This window comes from Tribolium castaneum, chromosome 1, assembly GCF_031307605.1.
Source record: "Tribolium castaneum strain GA2 chromosome 1, icTriCast1.1, whole genome shotgun sequence".
NCBI lineage: Eukaryota > Metazoa > Arthropoda > Insecta > Coleoptera > Tenebrionidae > Tribolium > Tribolium castaneum.
In genome coordinates, this window is record NC_087394.1 from 6,767,240 (window position 1) to 6,789,934 (window position 22,695).

Below are 22,695 nucleotides of genomic sequence, written 5' to 3' on the forward strand. Positions count from 1 at the left end.
AAGTTGCGATACTTGTTAAAGTCTCAATTATTTGTTTTTTTAAGAAAAGCTGGAACTTCTCATCAGTTTTTTCTCGTCGTTCAGTTTCTCTTGTCTTATCCAGACTCACATTATATAATCGTTACAAGTGATTTTTGACTACAAATCTTGAAATAGTTGATTCAAATAACAAATAACCGACTTGAAGGCAATCGTATTTGCGCCTTTCGACACAACCTGTAAACCACTCGGTGTTTCAGATGGCATTTAATCGTATATCGCATTGTATATCTCTCTTGCGAGTATCGTAACGAATCTGTACGTGTGTTGCAAGTCTCAGTCTTGATAATAAGGTCTTGTAAAATCCGGGCAGAGTCTCCGGAACTGAGAATGTATGTTTGTATGTATGTCGCAGTCTTGAATACTTGGACTGTGTGCATGGCCTCAAGTCTGTTTGCCAGCTTTAGTCGTGCGCCCGGGCGCCAAATGACCGTGGATAGATGTTGTTGAAAGCCGGCGGAGCTCCTCCGAGGAGTCGGGCCCGAGACCCCGATGGAAACCAAATCAAGGTTAAAGGTCACTGCAGGACGTGACCCTGGCCTGCCCCTTTTCCGACATATTGTCTGTCGAGCGCGCGAGTCCACCCCGCCTCTCCCTCTCCCTTACTATATGGCCTGCACACTGCACTCGGGACGCAGATAAGTAACCGCCTGAGTGTCGGCATGCTGCATGTCGAACAACAATCGACAACCCTCCCATCATTTTCAGTTATTACAACTGTAGACTTATGCATGACGCTCCAAACACAACACACTGATCAGCGCAAAAAGGAACATCTCCAAAAAGTCAGCCACAATAAGTTTGTTGAAATCAAAACTATTCCAAATTTTGGGAATTAAGAAAGGAGATTTTCTTCAGTTAAACTGACATAGGCATAGAATGTAGAGTAGTTTTTAATTGTTTGGTAGTCCAGTAACAAAAATACCACCAGTTTTCTTGTTCTAACATTATTTACTCATTCAACATCAGATTTTCGACTTTGGAACTGCATCCAAAAAGTTAAAAATGTGATTTTTTTTCGTTATTGTGTTCAACGTCAGAAAAAAAACATCGACGAAACATTATTCTATAAATTAAAAGTTTTAGAATCTTGTATAATTGACGCAACGCGTTTTTAATTTAATTATGTTTCAAAATAAAAAAACAACAATTTTACAAAAAATCTGGCCTTTTTATACTTTTCATCCATTATTTTTGAGGTTAAGCATGCAAATATTCTGCTAATTTCTACCGAGTGCTCAAAAACACAGTCGCGATCGCAATAAAATTTGATCAAGAATAAAAATAAATTATTTCCGAAACGGTTTCTTAGAAAAAATTCCCAGAGTTGGCAAAAAAATCTTGATTTTTTGAATGATTTTTAAATTAAAGAAAAATGGTAAAGTCAAATACTAAAATTAAAAATAATTGTTAATCATTGTAAGAAGAAACGATTACTTAATGTTTATCATAAAAACAGTAAAAAAACACTATCCCGGCGCATCCACCATTTTTTAGCAACCGAAAATGATTTATTTGTTCGTAACGTAAAATGAAAAAAAACACTGTTACATAAAATTTAAACTATTTGTACTTTTAAGCGTTGTCTTAGCGCATCCACCATTTTTGAGGTTAAACATGTAAATATTCTACTAATTTCTAATCTACTCAAAAGCACAGTCGTGATCGCAATAGAACTTGATCAACAATAAAAATAAATTACTTCCGAAACGGTTTCTTAGGAAATAATTCCCAGAGTTGGCACATTTACAAATTTTGATTTTTTGAATGATTTGAGTTTAAAAAAAATAGTAAAGTCAAATAATAAAATTAAAAATAATTGTTCATCACTGTATAAAGAAACGATTATTAATTGTTTATCATAAAAACAGTAAAAAATAATAAAAATTGAAAAAGTTATATAAATTAAAAGTTTTAGAATCTTGTATAATTTGAAAGCAAATAAAAAATTTTAGACAATCTACAATTTACAAAAATATAAGCGAAACATTTAATAACTTTAAATTAAAAGTTTTAAAAATTAAGAGCAAATAAAATTTTTTAGACAATCTACAAGTAATAATATTTTGGTAATCGCATTGAAAAAACAAGATGCGATTCATTTAAGTGTCATAGAAATTACAAACCATGCAAAACCCTAATCATATTGTAAAATTAGATACCAATTGATCTGCTGTCCTAGCGCATCCACCATTTTTCCATTTTTCAGAAGACAATTTTTTATTATAATTTGTTTTGTAACATTTCAACGTTTTCAGCACATTTATGCTAAAAACTGTAAAAAAATCAAAGTCATATCTGCAGAACAAGTTAATTAACTATTGAAAAAATGTGTCCTTCAAATTATTTCGTCAAGTTTAATTTTAATTTTTAAACAATTGTTTATTTAACATTATTTTAGCAGAATATAAATCGAGTTTGCTATTTTTTAGAACTAGTAGTAATTAAAATCTAAAATCAGCGGTTGCTGTTAGTCAAAATGTTTTGCGAAAAATGCAGATATTTTACTCATCGATTAAATAATAGAAATACACATAAACAGCATTTTTTTAAACATTTTTTTCATTGTCATAATTTAAGAGCCAAAACTTCAGTGCTGATGTTTTTATCTTTAAAAACACGTATCCAATTTATGCAAAATTTGACAGTCGTTTTATTAAATAATCCTTTAACAAAGCTCATTGAAAGGTTGAAAAACATTGTTAAAATAAGTTACAAGTGTCCTCTTAAAATTAATAATTTCGTAAATGTGTAGCACAAATTTGTTTGGGCTTTTGTTTTGCCAAAAGTTCATTTTGTTTAAAAAAAATTATTTATAGACTTTTATTACAATTTCTTATAATATAAACTAACTATTTAAAAAATTAATTTAAGTAGAATTAAAAACATTCAAACGTTGTTTAACATTTTTTGATGTCCCTCAAAAAAAATACCTAAAAAATGGAAATAACATCAAAATACGCTCGTTAAAATTTGTAATTTTTCTGTAATTAAATATTTTTTGTGGTTATTTTTTGCACAAATCACAAACGAATGTTTAAGCATTGTTTGTTTTGAATTTAAAAGTCAAAGTCAGGTACAAGTTAATAGAGATCTAAACTAATCCCAATATTTTGAGACTAAAAGCAGTTTTCTTCAGTTAAACTGACATAGACATAGAATGTAAAGAAGTTTTTAATTGTTTGGTAGTCCAGTAACAAAAATACCACCAATTTTCTTGTTCTAACATTATTTACTCATTCAACATCAGATTTTAGACTTTGGAACTGCATCCAAAAAGTTAAAAATGTGATTTTTTTCGTTATTGTGTTCAATACGAAAAAACATCAGCGAAACATTTAATAACTTTAAATTAAAAGTTTTAGACTTTGAGAGCAAATAAATTTTTTTAGACAATCTACAATTCACAGTATTTTGGTAATCGCACTGAAAAAACAAGATGCGATTCATTTAAGTGTCATAAAAATTACAAAAAATGCAAAATCCTAATCATATTGTAAAATTAGATACAAATTGATCTGCTGTCCTAGCGCATCCACCATTTTTTCATTTTTCAGAAGACAAATATTTTTTCACAATTTTTTATTTTAATTTGTTTTGTAACATTTCAAAATTATTTCAGCAAATTTATGCTAAAAATTGTAAAAAAAACAAAGCCATATCTGCAGAACAAGTTAAATAACTACCCAAAAAATGTGCCCTTCAAATTAGTTCGTCAAGTTTAATTTTAATTGTCTACTTAACATTATTTTAGCAGTATACAATTAAACTTAACATTTAACAATTAAAAACTAAAACCAGCGGTTGCTATTAGTTAAAATGTTTTGCGAAAAAATGCAGATATTTTACTCATCGATTAAGTATTAGAAATACACATAAACAGCATTTTTTTTAAACATTTTTTTTAGTGTCATAATTTAAACGCCAAAAATTCAGTGCTGATGTTTTTATCTTTAAAAACACGTTTCCAACTTATACACAATTTGACAGTCGTTTTATTAAATAATCCTTTAACAGAGCACACTGCAAGGTTGAAAAACATTGTTGAACAAATTTTACAAGTGCCGCCTTAAAATAAATAATTTTGTAAATCTGTAGCTCAAATCTGTTTGGCTTTGATATTGCCAAATGTTCATTCTATTTAAAAAAATTTTATCTCCAGTAATCTTTTATAAAGTGTACCGTTTGCAAGTAAAACAATAAAACGTAAAAAATATAGTCGATAATAACACAGACATCGCAGTGCAAAAAAATATTTCTTAGAAAAAAAAGATGGATCGACTTATTTTTAATGCTTACGCTATAGTTAAGATACTTTCATTTAATTTAAGAGAATTTATATATATTCTGTTTCTCCGAGCAAGTCAATTTTTATAGAATTTGATTACATTTCCTTATTATATAAACCAACTATTTATAAACACTAATTTTAGTAAAATTAAAAACATTCAAATGTTGTTTAACATTTTTTGATTTCTACTTTATGATGTTCCTCCGAAAAAATACATAAAAAAATTGTAAACTTTAAATTTTAGACTTTGGAAATGCCTCAAAGTCAATTTTTATATTTTTTAGTTTAGTTGGACACTAAGCAAAAACAAGCAAAATCATTTATAAAACCTTTATCAACTTTTAACTAACCTCTCCCAAAACTTACAGAATTTTGTAGAAGAGCACACAATCTATAATTTTAATAAGCTTATAATACAATGCAAAATTTAAAACAAATTGGAAAATTACGAAATAGGTTTTATTTAAATTTGATATCCTGGCTCATCCACCATTTTTATAGCAAAGGTACTAAGACAAATTTTCTTGGTTTATCAATTTTTAGAACACACGATTAATACAAATCTGGATGAAAATAAGTATTTGACTTTACTTTTTAATTCTTCTTATCTACAATTTTGTGTTTTTGAGAAGAAAGTTTTTGACTAGTTCAACACCAAAGAAATCCAACAAGTTTTTTTTAGTTTTAATTCGTCTTTTATATGCTTATAATATACGATTTCAGTGTATATTTCAGCAAATTTGAGGCTAAAAATTACAAAATTTCTATCCAAAAAGTGCAATGTTAAAAGAACAAAATATGGGTCACTTTATTTTTAACTTAAGCTTAAGCTTAAGCTTCAGTCAAGAAATTTGCATTTAGTCGAGAGACACCCTAAATCCAAATACTATAGACTTTTCTCAAAGAAAGTAAATTTTTATAGGGTTTCGTTACAATAGTTAATGTAGTAACTGTTGCTCTCTTTCCAATATTGTTCTTAGTTTTAGAGATACAGTAAAAATATAACCGACCAACCCGGCGCATCCACCATTTTTGTAAAACAACTAGTAATCAAATTTCTAAAAATTATGCACTTTTAACATCTTTAGTTTATTGTTTAAAGTAAGGCTTGTGATACCAAAACTACACTTCAAAAAAGAAAACTCTATAGAGGTCTTTTCAACACTCAGTTCTGTGATTATATATCCAGCTATCATCTCTAAAATTAGTTCTTAAAAAAAAAAATAACAAGTGTACTAAAAAATAAAATGAATAAAAAAGATAATAATTTAAAAGTTTTTTTATCTTTTTAATTTTTTTGACACTTTATTCATTCTCTTAACCATCAAAACACTTGAGTTAACTGAAAAAATATACTGAATCCTGCAGAGCTTTAGGCACATTTAAGCTTTTGATTTTACACTGCTGCAGATGTGGCTAAGATTACACTTCTTTTTCAAGACTTTCTCTAATTCAGTAACTTTTTTATCTCATCATAATTGGGTTAAATTTGGCGACAAAACTCACCTTCACAATATTCAACAATTTTTGCAGAACAATTTATATTTCTTCTCCGTTTGTACGCCAGCAACAAAATTTATTTTGTAATATCTATAGTTCTCTTTTATTGTTTCATCTTCTGTTTCTTTATATGGCTTTTAACTGCTAATTTATTGTTTTTTAGACGAAATAGTTTAACTATCTATCTATTCATTTTTCAATCAACCTGCTACAACAAATAATTTTGGTAACAAAAAATATCTAGCTCAATTCCTTACCTTGACATTAACCAAAACTGTGTTTGTGTGAATTCTTTTACTCGTTTTTTCACCAAGCATGTTATTACGAACAAAAAAATTAAAAATTAAATCACAGTTCTTTTTGTTGTAATACTTTCATTTGCGTCAACTTCGATTTAACTTCGTTATGGAGACGTACTTTAGAAAACCACATAATTCATAAAATTTGTTAAAAAAGCGGTTTACTTACCATTATTTAGCACAAAATACAGCTTTTTTAGAAAGAAAACTTTTAATCTTTTAGAAAATTAGTTAATCATTGCAGTTTTTCAGTAAATAAAATGTAAAATTTTAATGTCTAGATTGTAACATAATAAGAATAATAGATATTTTTTTGTTATGTAGAAAATGTTACTGGTTACTTTAATTTTACTGTGGGTAAATTCGCTAGAAAAAATACTCTACATTGAGTTTAAGAGTATTATTTCACCTTGGAAATACTCGCATTAGAGACAAGAAAATTTAATACCCTTTTAAAAAAAAATTCTACAATTAATTTAAATGCAAATTTTTGAAAAAAATCAATTATGTTTATGTAAAACTTCAAAGAAAAATAGGTGAAACAAATTGAATTTTTTGGAATATAACAAATACATTAAAAGTTGGATGACATTAAAAATCGTTTAACTAAGTTTAAAACCCTCACAAAAATTATTATTTAAAGCAAATGAGGAACTGAATAATATCTCACCCTCACGTATCTATTTATGTACACTGATCGATATTTGTAATAATTTTAAAAACATACCTACGTTTTCTCTGCTTCTTCTTTTCTTTGTTTTATCTTCTTTTTTAGTTTTTACTTTGCCCTTGATCTATATTAATAGTTTAACTATAAGAATGAAAAAAAAAACACAAAAAATACAAAATATCAATACAATATTATTTATACCAGTTTTTTGTACTAATAACAAAAAGTTCATCAAAATGTCTTCAAAAAATCTTTTTTAAATATTGTTTTCCAAACATTCTAACTAGAAGTTTTACGTAAGTGGGGCCAATTTTTGGAGGTGTTCTGTTTCTGCGCCGTTCAGTATATCACATTTCCAGTCGCACTGCGCCTTTGGCCAGCCGCCAAGCTACCATCTCTTCACTCTCCACGCTGTTAGTCGTCCAAATAAAAATGTTGCATGTTAAGAATGCGCTTAGTGCATTTTGACATGAACCAATTCTCAAAAAACTCTGCATGACAATTTCATGACATCACCTAGTTCAACATTATTGCTATAATTACGTTACCTACCATACTATAATCTAAAAAGTACAAAAACTTTTTTCCTCGAATCGTTTCCGTTTGAAAAAATTGCGGAAGTCGATTTGAGAAAAAGAGTCGTTTTGTTGCATGACCGCACGTAATAACAAAGAGTGTGTGTATTAAGGGTGCGATTTTTGTTTGCCTAGGATTTCACGTTGGACTTTTACTTTCGTCAGTTCTGGACGGATCCACGTCTGGCATTCCGGAAACGGCCCGGAGTTGAAACCCTTTCGGTGGGATCCGAATTCATCAAGAACATTTGGGTTCCGGATACATTCTTCGTTAACGAAAAACAGTCGTACTTCCACATCGCAACCACATCAAATGAATTCATCAGAATCCATCATTCGGGATCGATAACACGTAGTATTCGGTAATTAATCCAATTCACAGAATTCAAAGAGACCGACTTTCAGCATCCTGTAAAAGAAAAATACTTCAGACATTGAATAATAAACCAAACGATAACACTTACGTTCCCTGAAAAATACAAAAATTATGAAAAATAATGTAAATTATTTCTAGAATGTTCACAAATGTTTATTTTTTGCTTATCTACTTACTTTAAACTTACTTTCTATAGTAATTTAAAAAAAATAATTATTTTCATTAAATATTATTTAAAAAAATACCAATAGTATAGATTTAATAATACATCATTTTTGAACTAAAAAGTCCGTAAAATCGTGGACTTTGTCAACACAATCTACAAAAATCGTCCCACATTTCAGCCAATTCTGAATATTTAACTTGTTTTTGACCAAAAAACTTAAAAATTTAAAAAAAAGCAAACATTATTCTTGTTAAATTACTTCAAAGTACATTAAATTTGGAGTAATCTAGTTTGCTTTTCAATCATAATTCTGTGCAAATCACAGTAGTTTAGCTTACCTGTTTATTTTCTCAAAATAATGCCATTCTAGCTAATTCAAAGCGACTAATTTTTTTTGATCAAAAACTTTACTTACTTATCCAAGAGATTAAAAAAATTGGGTCGTTTTTAAATCAGGAACATGTTTATTTCCGAGATTATTTCGAAGGAATAAGTTGAGGAAAGCCAGATAATGCACTAAATTATGTATAATCCACCTTATTTCTTGCAATTATGGTTTAAAAAAATACCAATATAGATTTAATAACTCATCATTTTTAAACTAAAAAAGTCCGTAAAATCGTAGACTTTGTCAAAACAAGCTACATAAATCGTCCCATATTTCAGCCAATTTTGAGTAATTTAACTTATTTAATTTTAAAAAAAGCAAACATTATTCTTTTTAAATTACTTCAAATCATAGTAGTTTAGCTTACCTGTTTATTTTCTCAAAAAAGTGCAAATCTTAGCTAAATTCAACTGATGTGACTTACTTATCCAAGAGATTAAAAAAATTGGGTCGTTTTTAAATCACGAACACGTTTATTTACGAGACTATTTTGAAAGAATAAGTTGAGGTAAGCCAGATAATACACTAAATTATGTATAATCCACCTTATTTCTTGCAATAATAAATGATTTAGCATTTTTGAATAAGAAACTAATGGGTCAAAAAAAATCACCGAATTATGTCTAAAGTTCAACAAATTCCAAGCAGTTTACAATATTCTAGAACATAATACTAATATTTGTAAATCTTTCAGCATCCTGTAAAAAAAATACATTAGACAATGAATAATAAACCAAACAATAACACTTACGTTCCCTAAAAACCACAAAAATTAAGAAAAATAATGTAAATTATTTCTAGAATGTTTACAAATGTCTATCTTTTGCTTACCTACTTACCTTAAACTTACTTTCTATAGTAATTTAAAAATAAATAATTATTTTCATTAGATATTATTTAAAAAAATGCCAACATAGATTTAATCACTCATCATTTTTGGACTAAAAAAGTCCGTAAAATCGTGGACTTTGTCAAAACAAGCTACAAAAATCGTCCCACATTTCGCCAATTCTGAATAATTTAACTTTTTTTTTGACCAAAAAATTTAATAATTTAAAAAAAAAGCAAACATTATTCTTGTTAAATTACTTCAAAGTACATTAAATTTGAAGTAATCTAGTTCGTTTTTCACTCATAATTCTGTCCAAATCATAGTAGTTTAGCATACCTGTTTATTTTCTCAAAAAAGTGCAAATCTTAGCTAAATTCAACTGATGTGACTTACTTATCCAAGAGATTAAAAAAATTTAGTCGTTTTTAAATCAGAAACACGTTTATTTCCGAAATTATTTCGAAAGAATAAGTTGAGATAAGCCAGATAATGCACTAAATTATGTATAATCCACCTTATTTCTTGCAATAATAAAAGATTTAGCATTTTTGAATAAGAAACTGATGGGTCAAAAAAAATCACCGAATTATTTCTAAATTTCAACAAATTCCAAACAGTTTACAATATTCTAGAACAAAATACTAATATTTGTAAATCTTTCAGCATCCTGTAAAAAATACATTAGACATTGAATAATAAACCAAACAATAACACTTACGTTCCATGAAAAACACAAAAATTAAGAAAAATAATGCAAATTATTTCTAGAATGTTTACAAATGTTTATTTTTTGCTTATCTACTTACTTTAAACTTACTTTCTATAGTAATTTAAAAATAAATAATTATTTTCATTAGATACGGTTTAAAAAAATACCAATATAGTTTTAATAACTCATCATTTTTAAACTAAAAAAGTCCGTAAAATCGTGGACTTTGTCAAAACAAGGTACAAAAATCGTCCCACATTTCAGCCAACTCTGAATAACTTAACTTGTTTTTGACCAAAAAACTTAAAATTTTATAAAAAAGCAAACATTATTCTTGTTAAATTACTTCAAATTACATTAAATCTAGTTCGCTTTTCAATCATAATTCTGTCCAAATCACAGTAGTTTAGCTTACCTGTTTATTTTCTCAAAAAAAGTGCAAATCTTAGCTAAAGCCAAGTGATGTGATGCGTTTTTAAAGCAAAAGTTTGCTACAATTGAAAGAGCCTTAAATTTGGTTAAATCTGATTACTTTACACGTTTTTCAACCAGAATGTTATTTAAGTTGACAGATTTTGCCAAAATTAGGCAAGAAAATTGATGTTCTATGTTTGAATAAGCCATTCTAGCTAATTCCAAAAGACTAAATTTTTTTGATCAAGAACTTTACTTACTTATCCAAGAGATTAAAAAAATGGGTAGTTTTTACGTTTATTTTTGAGACTATTTCGAAAGAATAAGTTAAGTAATGATAAACCAATCAACAACACTTACGTTCCCTGAAAAACACAAAAATTAGGAAAAATAATGTAAATTATTTCTAGAATGTTCACAAATGTTTATTTTTTGCTTATCTACTTACCTTAAACTTACTTTCGATAGTAATTTAAAAAAATATTATTTTCATTAGATATGGTTTTAGAAAAAATAGCTATATAGTTCTTTTTTTATATATAATTAACTGTCAGTGTCAAAATTCTGATAAAAACCAGACAATATCACTCTAAAAGTTCATGTCCAACCACTTTTGAAACTGGCTGTATTCTCAATTTTTTCTTTATTTCTTTTTTTTTTTCTTTTTTTATTTTTAAAAATTAGACGTTAGTGTTAATCGTTAATTCGTTAGTCTCAAGGTGGTTTTAAATAACTAAATGTGTTGTTGTACGTGTTTTAAATTGGAGACACTTTAAAAAATTTAGAAATTGAATTTTCCAACTAAAAAATTACACCAAGCTTAATTGAAAAAAATTGCTATTTATGATAATGCCAACCTGACGGCTCTTAGACAGTTGATTATAAAAAAATCGACTATAGATTCATTCATTCATCATTTTTGAAGTAAAAAAGTCCGTAAAATTGTAAAGCTACAAAAATCGTCCCACATTTCTTTCAATTCTGAATAATTTAACTTGTTTTTGACCAAAAAACTTAAAAATTCCAAAAAAAGTAAACATTATCCTTGTTAAATTACTTCAAATTACATTAAACTTGGAGTAATCTAGTTCGCTTTTCAATCATAATTCTGTCCAAATCACAGTAGTTTAGCTAGACATTGAATAATAAACCAAACAATAACACTTACGTTCCCTGAAAAACACAAAAATTAAGAAAAATAATGTAAATTATTTCTAGAATGTTTACAAATGTTTATTTTTTGCTTAGCTACTTACTTTAAACTTAATTTCTATAGTAATTTAAAAATAAATATATATTTTCATTAAATATTATTTAAAAAAATACCAATATAAATTTAATAACTCATAATTTTTAAACTAAAATAGTTCGTAAAATCGTGGACTTTGTCAAAACAAGCTACAAAAATCGTCCCACATTTCGCCAATTCTGAATAATTTAACTTTTTTTTGACCAAAAAACTTAATAATTAAAAAAAAAGCAAACATTATTCTTGTTAAATTACTTCAAAGTACATTAAATTTGGAGTAATCTAGTTCGTTTTTCAATCATAATTCTGTCCAAATCATAGTAGTTTAGCTTACCTGTTTATTTTCTCAAAAAAGTGCAAATCTTAGCTAAATTCAACTGATGTGACTTACTTATCCAAGAGATTAAAAAAATTGGGTCGTTTTTAAATCACGAACACGTTTATTTACGAGACTATTTTGAAAGAATAAGTTGAGGTAAGCCAGATAATACACTAAATTATGTATAATCCACCTTATTTCTTGCAATAATAAATGATTTAGCATTTTTGAATAAGAAACTAATGGGTCAAAAAAAATCACCGAATTATGTCTAAAGTTCAACAAATTCCAAGCAGTTTACAATATTCTAGAACATAATACTAATATTTGTAAATCTTTCAGCATCCTGTAAAAAAAATACATTAGACAATGAATAATAAACCAAACAATAACACTTACGTTCCCTAAAAACCACAAAAATTAAGAAAAATAATGTAAATTATTTCTAGAATGTTTACAAATGTCTATCTTTTGCTTACCTACTTACCTTAAACTTACTTTCTATAGTAATTTAAAAATAAATAATTATTTTCATTAGATATTATTTAAAAAAATGCCAACATAGATTTAATCACTCATCATTTTTGGACTAAAAAAGTCCGTAAAATCGTGGACTTTGTCAAAACAAGCTACAAAAATCGTCCCACATTTCGCCAATTCTGAATATTTAACTTGTTTTTGACCAAAAAACTTAAAAATTTAAAAAAAAGCAAACATTATTCTTGTTAAATTACTTCAAAGTACATTAAATTTGGAGTAATCTAGTTTGCTTTTCAATCATAATTCTGTGCAAATCACAGTAGTTTAGCTTACCTGTTTATTTTCTCAAAATAATGCCATTCTAGCTAATTCAAAGCGACTAATTTTTTTTGATCAAAAACTTTACTTACTTATCCAAGAGATTAAAAAAATTGGGTCGTTTTTAAATCAGGAACATGTTTATTTCCGAGATTATTTCGAAACAATAAGTTGAGGTAAGCCAGATAATGCCCTAAATTATGTATAATCCACCTTATTTTAGCAATAATAAAAGATTTAGCAGTTTTAAGTAAGAAACTGATGGGTCAAAAAAAATCACCGAAATATTTCTAAATTTGAACAAATTCCAAACAGTTTACAATATTCTAGAATGTTTATAAATGTTTATTTTTTGCTTATCTACTTACTTTCTATACTAATTTAAAAATAAATAATTATTTTCATTAGATATGAGTAAAAAAATACCAATATAGATTTAATAACTCATCATTTTTAAACTAAAAAAATCCGTTAAATCGTGGACTTTGTCAAAACAATCTATAAAAATCGTCCCACATTTCAGCCAATTCTGAATATTTAACTTGTTTTTGACCAAAAAATTTAAAAATTTAAAAAAAAACAAACATTATTCTTGTTAAATTACTTCAAAGTACATTAAACTTGGAGTAATCTAGTTTGCTTTTCAATCATAATTCTGTGCAAATCACAGTAGTTTAGCTTACCTGTTTATTTTCTCAAAATAATGCCATTCTAGCTAATTCAAAGCGACTAATTTTTTTTGATCAAAAACTTTACTTACTTATCCAAGAGATTAAAAAAATTGGGTCGTTTTTAAATCAGGAACATGTTTATTTCCGAGATTATTTCGAAGGAATAAGTTGAGGAAAGCCAGATAATGCACTAAATTATGTATAATCCACCTTATTTCTTGCAATTATGGTTTAAAAAAATACCAATATAGATTTAATAACTCATCATTTTTAAACTAAAAAAGTCCGTAAAATCGTAGACTTTGTCAAAACAAGCTACATAAATCGTCCCATATTTCAGCCAATTTTGAGTAATTTAACTTATTTAATTTTAAAAAAAGCAAACATTATTCTTTTTAAATTACTTCAAATCATAGTAGTTTAGCTTACCTGTTTATTTTCTCAAAAAAGTGCAAATCTTAGCTAAATTCAACTGATGTGACTTACTTATCCAAGAGATTAAAAAAATTGGGTCGTTTTTAAATCACGAACACGTTTATTTACGAGACTATTTTGAAAGAATAAGTTGAGGTAAGCCAGATAATACACTAAATTATGTATAATCCACCTTATTTCTTGCAATAATAAATGATTTAGCATTTTTGAATAAGAAACTAATGGGTCAAAAAAAATCACCGAATTATGTCTAAAGTTCAACAAATTCCAAGCAGTTTACAATATTCTAGAACATAATACTAATATTTGTAAATCTTTCAGCATCCTGTAAAAAAAATACATTAGACAATGAATAATAAACCAAACAATAACACTTACGTTCCCTAAAAACCACAAAAATTAAGAAAAATAATGTAAATTATTTCTAGAATGTTTACAAATGTCTATCTTTTGCTTACCTACTTACCTTAAACTTACTTTCTATAGTAATTTAAAAATAAATAATTATTTTCATTAGATATTATTTAAAAAAATGCCAACATAGATTTAATCACTCATCATTTTTGGACTAAAAAAGTCCGTAAAATCGTGGACTTTGTCAAAACAAGCTACAAAAATCGTCCCACATTTCGCCAATTCTGAATAATTTAACTTTTTTTTTGACCAAAAAATCTAATAATTTAAAAAAAAAGCAAACATTATTCTTGTTAAATTACTTCAAAGTACATTAAATTTGAAGTAATCTAGTTCGTTTTTCACTCATAATTCTGTCCAAATCATAGTAGTTTAGCATACCTGTTTATTTTCTCAAAAAAGTGCAAATCTTAGCTAAATTCAACTGATGTGACTTACTTATCCAAGAGATTAAAAAAATTTAGTCGTTTTTAAATCAGAAACACGTTTATTTCCGAGATTATTTCGAAACAATAAGTTGAGGTAAGCCAGATAATGCCCTAAATTATGTATAATCCACCTTATTTTAGCAATAATAAAAGATTTAGCAGTTTTAAGTAAGAAACTGATGGGTCAAAAAAAATCACCGAAATATTTCTAAATTTGAACAAATTCCAAACAGTTTACAATATTCTAGAATGTTTATAAATGTTTATTTTTTGCTTATCTACTTACTTTCTATACTAATTTAAAAATAAATAATTATTTTCATTAGATATGAGTAAAAAAATACCAATATAGATTTAATAACTCATCATTTTTAAACTAAAAAAATCCGTTAAATCGTGGACTTTGTCAAAACAATCTATAAAAATCGTCCCACATTTCAGCCAATTCTGAATATTTAACTTGTTTTTGACCAAAAAATTTAAAAATTTAAAAAAAAAACAAACATTATTCTTGTTAAATTACTTCAAAGTACATTAAACTTGGAGTAATCTAGTTTGCTTTTCAATCATAATTCTGTGCAAATCACAGTAGTTTAGCTTACCTGTTTATTTTCTCAAAATAATGCCATTCTAGCTAATTCAAAGCGACTAATTTTTTTTGATCAAAAACTTTACTTACTTATCCAAGAGATTAAAAAAAATGGGTCGTTTTTAAATCAGGAACATGTTTATTTCCGAGATTATTTCGAAGGAATAAGTTGAGGAAAGCCAGATAATGCACTAAATTAGGTATAATCCACCTTATTTCTTGCAATTATGGTTTAAAAAAATACCAATATAAATTTAATAACTCATCATTTTTAAACTAAAAAAGTCCGTAAAATCGTGGACTTTGTCAAAACAAACTACAAAAATCGTCCCATATTTCTGCCAATTTTGAGTAATTTAACTTGTTTAATTTTAAAAAAAGCAAACATTATTCTTTTTAAATTACTTCAAATTACATTAAATTTGGAGTAATCTAGTTCGCTTTTCAATCATAATTCTGTCCAAGTCACAGAAGTTTAGCTTACCAGTTTATTTTCTCAAAAAAAGTGCAAATTTTAGCTAAATCCAAGTGATTTGATGCGTTTTTAAACGAAAGTTTGCTACAATTGAAAGAGCCTTAAATTTGTTCAAATCTGATTACTTTACACGTTTTTCAGCCAGAATATTATTTAAGTTGACAGATTTTGCACAAATTAGGCAAGAAAATTAATGTTCTATGTTTAAATAAGCCATTCTAGCTAATTCCAAAAGACTAAATTTTTTTGATCAAGAACTTTACTTACTTATCCAAGAGATTAAAAAAATGGGTAGTTTTTACGTTTATTTTCCAGACTATTTCGAAAGAATAAGTTGAGGTAAGCCAGATAATATGCACTAAATTATGTCTAATTTACCTTATTTCTTGCTATTATGAAAGATTTATTAACATTTTTGAGTAAGAAACTGATGGGTCAAAAAAATTTACCAAATTATGTCTAAATTTCAACAAATTCCAAGCAGTTTACCACATTCTAGATTAAAATACTAATATTTGTAAATCTTGTAAAAAAAAATTAAAAAATCATGATTGCTTTAAGTCTCAATAATGCTATTTTAACAAATACCAATAGAATACCAATGTTTTAAAGCTAAAAAATCAATAAAATTGACGAATTTTGCCAAACAAATTAACACGTTTTTGAATAAAATTTATTTATCTTAAGCGATTTTGACCAGGGTTAGTCAAAACTAGCCAAAAAATAGCAAAAATTAATCTCATTATTTCAAACAATATCTAACTCAAACAAAGCCGCAAATGTAGTGCTTGTCTAAATTCGGTTTTTAATTTCATTTTTTTTAAATCTTCAGAAAAAACCTGTGTTTGAAGTAAATTAAAGTATGCCGAAAAGTTCAGAGCGACTTAGCATGTACTTTAAGCTAAAAACTCCGCCAAAATAACGTATAAATAACGTTATTTAACCAATTATAATCAATTGGTTTCGTGGGAAAAAGTTACAAAATCGTCGATTAGTTTACAAATTTTCATCAAAACATTAAAAAAGTCGACGATGTCATGATACTCCAGTAACATAGTCATTTAGCTAAAAACACAATTCAGTTTAGGTCAAAATAAGCTGAAATTACTTTTATGTCCAAAATCGCTGTTTAAGTTATTTTAAGCGTTTCAGCACATTTTGAGATAGAAACTCACTAGAAACTGATTTTACTAAAAGCAGTTTTAAATAAACCAATTTCAATTAATTTTGTACATTTCTGAGCCAAAAACCCAAAAAAATCAGTAGATTTAGTCAAAAAAGCAATAAAATCGTCGATTCAAGCTAATTATATCAGTTAATTCTGATTGATTTAGCATATTTTTCATCAATTCTTTCTGACAAAATAAGCCACAATATTCTCATTTTAGTTTGTTTCAAAGTTAATTCCGTTTGGCAAATTTTGAGTCAAGAAGCTACTGAAAACTATAAATTTTGCTCAATTAAAGTAGAAAATAGCCTTTTCAATTATGCTATATCTATTTCAGCTCTGAAAAAAGCCATTAAAATCAAGAGACTTTCGCAAATAAGCCAAAAAGGTATCACAAATAACAATAAAGAAAAATGACAAATTTTAAATGGTCATATCAATTTCGGGCATTTTGCCATTAATTAATACATAAAATCCTAAAAATTTTGTTTTCGATGATCACATGTAGACTTTTATTGACAAATATATGCACTTGTTACATGTTGGTAATTTTTTACAGATTAACAATTACGGCGTCGTGTCCCATGAATCTTCAATACTTTCCTATGGATCGTCAACTGTGCCATATAGAAATAGAAAGTTGTAAGTATCGTTTTTTAATTAAGACTAATCAGTGACTAATCAATTTGTACAAAATCGATATACATACATAGATAATTATGTAAAATAAAACTAATTAGATGAAAAAATAAGTTAAAGGGCGTCAAAAGATACCTGTGTCCGTGCTTTTGTGCAAACGCCCCTCGTTTGACTTGTCGATCCCATCAGCAAGCACCAGCAGCCATCAACGGTGCTTCGGGCACACACATAGCACCCAGCACACAGATAACTCTTGAGCCGAAACACGCAGCGGCCTGGCCTGACCCCAGGTTGTGATGTACTGTTATTTTATTGTAACTGACTTCCAAAAAAATACTAATGGCAATAACAGTTATTTGTAACCGTTATTCGAAAATAACAGTTACATATTGTAACCAATAACTAGTCATTTTACAAAACTAATTTAAAATAACGGTAGTTAGTGGTGCTCGTACTCGTTATTACAAAAACAGTTATTAGTGACTCATTAATCGTAACTGTTATTTGAAAACAGGTTGTAACTGTTATGGGAAGCAACCATTTCATGTGATGCATTAAAGAGGTAACTTTTACTTATAAGTAAAATGTAACGTTCCTTGTAACTCATTAAAAATTACTTTAATTTTTAAGAAAGTTGTGACAGTTTTAGAAAGCATCCGATTCGTGTAACTTGTTAAAAGTAACTGTTATTTGAAAGAAAGTGTTATAGAAAGCAACCGTTTCGTGTGATGCATTAAAAGTAGCTGTTACTTATCAGCAAACTGTAACGATTGTAAACCATAACCGATTTGTGTAACTGCCGACATTCAACGTAAAAATAACTATCATTTGAAAGCAAGTTGTAACTGTTATAGAAAGTAACAATTTCGTGCGACGCATTAACTAGACTGTTACTTATACGTTAAATGTAACAATTGTAAAAAGTAACCGTTTCGTGTAACTTTTTAAAAATTTCAAAAAAGGTTGTAGCAGTTTTAGAAAGCATCCAATTCGTGTAACTTATTAAAAGTAACTTTTATTTGCAAGTAATTGTTACAGAGGGCAACCGTTCTGCGTGATGCATTAAAAGTAACTGTTACTTATCAGCAAAATGTAACCATTGTAAACATAACTGTGTGTGTAACTGTCGACAATAAACATCAAAAATATCAGTCATTTTTAAGCAGATTGTAACAATTTTAAAAAGCAAACGACTCGTGTGTCGCATCAAAAGTAACTGTTATTTGGAAGCAGATTGTAACTGTTTTAGAAAGTACCCACTTCGTGTGATGCATTAAGGGTAACTGTTACTTCTAAGTAAAATTTAACGATTGTAAAAAGTAACCATTTCATGTAACTCATTAAAAATAACTGTCATTTGAAAGAAGGTTGTCACAGTTTTAGAAAGCATCCGATTCATGTAACTTATTAAAAGTAACTGTTATTTGCAAGTAATTATTATAGAAAGTATCCGTTTGGCGTAATGCATTAAAAGTAACTGTTACTTATCAGCAAAATGTATCAATTGTAAAAAATAACCGTTTCATGTAACTGCTGACATTAAAATTAAAAATAACTGTCATTTGAAAGCTGGTTGTCACAGTCTTAGAAAGCATCCGATTCGTGTAACTTATTAAAAGTAACTGTTATTTGCAAGTAATTATTATAGAAAGCAACTGTTTGGCGTGATGCATTAAAAGTAACTGTTACTTATCAGCAAAATGTAACGATTGTAAAAAATAACCGTTTTGTGTAACTGCTGACATTAAAATTAAAAATAACTGTCATTTGAAAGCAGGTTGTCACAGTTTTAGAATGCATCCGGTTCGTGTAACTTATTAAATATAAATGTTGTAGAAAGCAACCAATTAATTGAAAGCAGGTTGTAACTGTTATAAAAAGCAACCGTTTCGTATGATACATTAAAGGTAACTGTTAGTGATCTGCAAAATGTAACGATTGTAAAAAGTAACCGTTTCATCTAACTCATTAAAAATAACTGTCATTTCAAAAAAGGTTGTTACAGTTTTAGAAAGCATCCGATTCGTGTAACTTATTAAAAGTAACTGTTATTTGCAAGTAATTGTTATAGAAAGCCACCATTTCGCGTGATGCATTAAAAGTAACTGTTACTTATCAGCAAAATGTAACGATTGTAGAAAATGTGAGTCTCGTGTAATTGCTGACATTAAAATTAAAAATAACTCATTTGAAAGCAGGTTGTCACAGTTTTAGAAAGCATTCGGTTCGTGTAACTTATTAAATGTAACTGTTGTAGAAAGCAACCATTCAATTGAAAGCAGGTTGTAACTGTTATAAAAAGCAACCGTTTCGTATGATACATTAAAGGTAACTGTTAGTGATCTGCAAAATGTAACAATTATAAAAAGTAACCGTTTCGTGTAACTCATTAAAAATAACTGTCATTTGAAAGCCGGCTGCTACAGTTTTAGAAAGCAACCGATGCGTGTAACTTATTAAAAGTAACTGTTATTTGCAAATAATTATTATAGAAAGCAACCGTTTGGTGTGATGTATTAAAAGTAATTGTTACTTATCAGCAAAATGTAACGATTCTATAAAAATAACTGTTTCATGTAAATGCTGACATTAAAATTAAAAATAACTGTCATTTGAAAACAGGTTGTCACAGTTGTAGAAAGCATCCGGTTCGTGTAACTTATTAAATGTAACTGTTGTAAAAAGCAACCATTCAATTGAAAGCAGGTTGTAACTGTTATAAAAAGCAACCGTTTCGTATGATACATTAAAGGTAATTGTTAGTGATCTGCAAAATGTAACGATTGTAAAAAGTAACCGTTTCATCTAACTCATTAAAAATAACTGTCATTTCAAAAAAGGTTGTTACAGTTTTAGAAAGCATCCGATTCGTGTAACTTATTAAAAGTAACTGTTATTTGCAAGTAATTATTATAGAAAGCAACCGTTTGGCGTGATGCATTAAAAGTAACTGTTACTTATCAGCAAAATGTAACGATTGTAAAAAATAACCGTTTCGTGTAACTGCTGACATTAAAATTAAAAATAAAAGTCATTTGAAAGCAGGTTGTCACAGTTTTAGAAAGCAACTTATTAAATGTAACTGTTGTAGAAAGCAACCATTCAATTGAAAGCAGGTTGTAACTGTTATAAAAAGCAACCGGTTCGTATGAAGGTAACTGATAGTTATCTGCAAAATGTGACAATTGAAAAAAGTAACCGTTTTGTGTAACTGATTAAAAATAACTGTCATTTGAAAGCCGGCTGCAACAGTTTTAGAAAGCAACCGATTCGTGTAACTTATTAAAAGTAACTGTTATTTGAGCGCCGATTTTAACAGTTATTGGAAGTATTTAACGGTTTAGTGCATCACAGTCCTTGGGTCAAGCCAGGCCCCGCAGCCGCAAAAATCCTAATGTTTGCGTTTCCTTATGATTATGTTTTTGAGTTGTATGTTGTGGTTGGTTGCGGTCTCCTTCTCGAATACAGCACCCGCGGAAGGACCGATAGTGTTCGTGTCGTGAGCAACAACAGCAGTACGGCCTGCTCACCGCTCTGCACTGTGGCGGCGCGGCGCCCGGACAGACGTCCGTCGTCACAACACCGGACTCACGGACAGACGGCCGCATTTATTATTATTATTATTATTATGTGCTACAACCACTGGCCCGACTCCCGGCCGACAGTCACGCATGCACCCGCATGACCTCTCACTAAGCATCTCTTTCTTCTCAAAAAAAAACAACGATCCAACAACAAATGCCAATCAAATCGGACTCATTTAAAAAATTTCAAGACAAAATATTCTAAACGTTTTTCTTGTAGAGAATTCAGAAATTAAGCTACATAATGATATTGGTTAGATGAAATTCCGAAAACTTAATTTTAAAAACATCATTAGCAACTTAATTTACACGTTTGATGTTTTAACGAAAAATGAAAACACTCTTACTGTACACTTTGAAACAGTAGAGTTTTCTATACTTCCTCTTATTCTTGCAAGAAAAAAAAACCAAATCATCATTTCAAAAGTAAGGAATCGCCTCACTAATCATAAAAACCCATATCACTGACCTGACCTTACCTGACCTGACCTAAAATACATTTTCAACATTTATGAACATTTTTTAAACACATTTTCTACAAAATCAAAAATTGACACATAAAATCCAAAACTATTAGACCTTAAAATTGAATCAAACGCACCAACATTGCCATCACAAAAACTTGACTTATTAAGTAATAAGTATTAGGGAGGTGATCTAAATAAGCGTTGTTAGTACGTATTATCATTAAAAAAAAATACCCAATGTCAATAACTCAATAAGTTATAAGTCATAATCCATGCCGATCTAAAACTTAACTTAAAAAAATGTATTTCCATAAAAACAGTACAAAAAAATTTACAGTTATTTCTATTAATTCCAAATTAATTTCGACGATTTTAAGAAATTCAACGGAATTCCCATTCCAAGTAGGTAAACTCGAGCAGCAAAAAAATCCAGTTAGGTTAAAAAAAAGTCAGTCTACTTAGAAAAAAACTCCAAAAAACTAACACAAGATTTTATTAATTCATAACCAACTCCAGTAATTTCATTTAAAATAAGTCCCAACAAATTTCCAAAATTTGTACGTGAAACTTTAAGACGAAATTTCAAAATTAGAACAATAATAATAACTTTAATTCAAGAACAAATACAACAAAATGACGATTTTCAATAACAATAACAGTGCAGAATATGTAAAATATTGATAAAAAATAAAGAAAACCTTTTTTCAATAGTGAGTTAGCTTTAGAGTTAAATAACTCTGAGTCAATCTAAGCACTTCTACCCCTTCTGACAACTTAGTTAGATGCTAGAAAAGTCTAAGTTAAATAAAAAATCAGGTTATTTCAAGTTTATATTTAACTCGACATTGAAGTAACGGTCCTTAATGTTTTGGTGTTCATGCAAAAATTTTGATAAAAATATTATTCATTTATGGTTTATGTAGAAACTTGAATATTAAAAAAAATTAGATCTGTTTATAAAAATCAAGATATGAACAACGCACGTAAGACCAAGAAAAAAAATACAAACCTAAACCTGCCATAGCTAAATCGAAACAGTAAGATATTCGCTGTAGGCTTAATTCTAATCATGGTGTAAAATTGTCGATTTTAATTTTTTTGTCAAAGTTTAAACTAAACCATTCCTCAACAGAAGTAAATAAAACATCTAACACAATAATTAGAAATTTTATGATAGTCTTTCAAAGATAATGTATTTTT

The 22,695-nt window shown here is 28.1% G+C and overlaps 1 protein-coding gene across 6 annotated transcripts in view; it reads left to right on the plus strand.

Moving 5' to 3' along the window:
• Rdl (Resistant to dieldrin) overlaps positions 1–22,695 on the plus strand; it is a 56,172-nt gene that overhangs the window by 15,130 nt on the left and 18,347 nt on the right. For all 6 annotated transcript variants that reach the window (XM_015984597.2, XM_015984598.2, NM_001114337.1 and 3 more), the window contains 2 exons: positions 7,510–7,736; positions 17,365–17,447. In XM_015984597.2, coding sequence (XP_015840083.1) covers positions 7,510–7,736; positions 17,365–17,447 — 310 coding nt within the window. The remainder of the gene's footprint in view (positions 1–7,509; positions 7,737–17,364; positions 17,448–22,695) is intronic.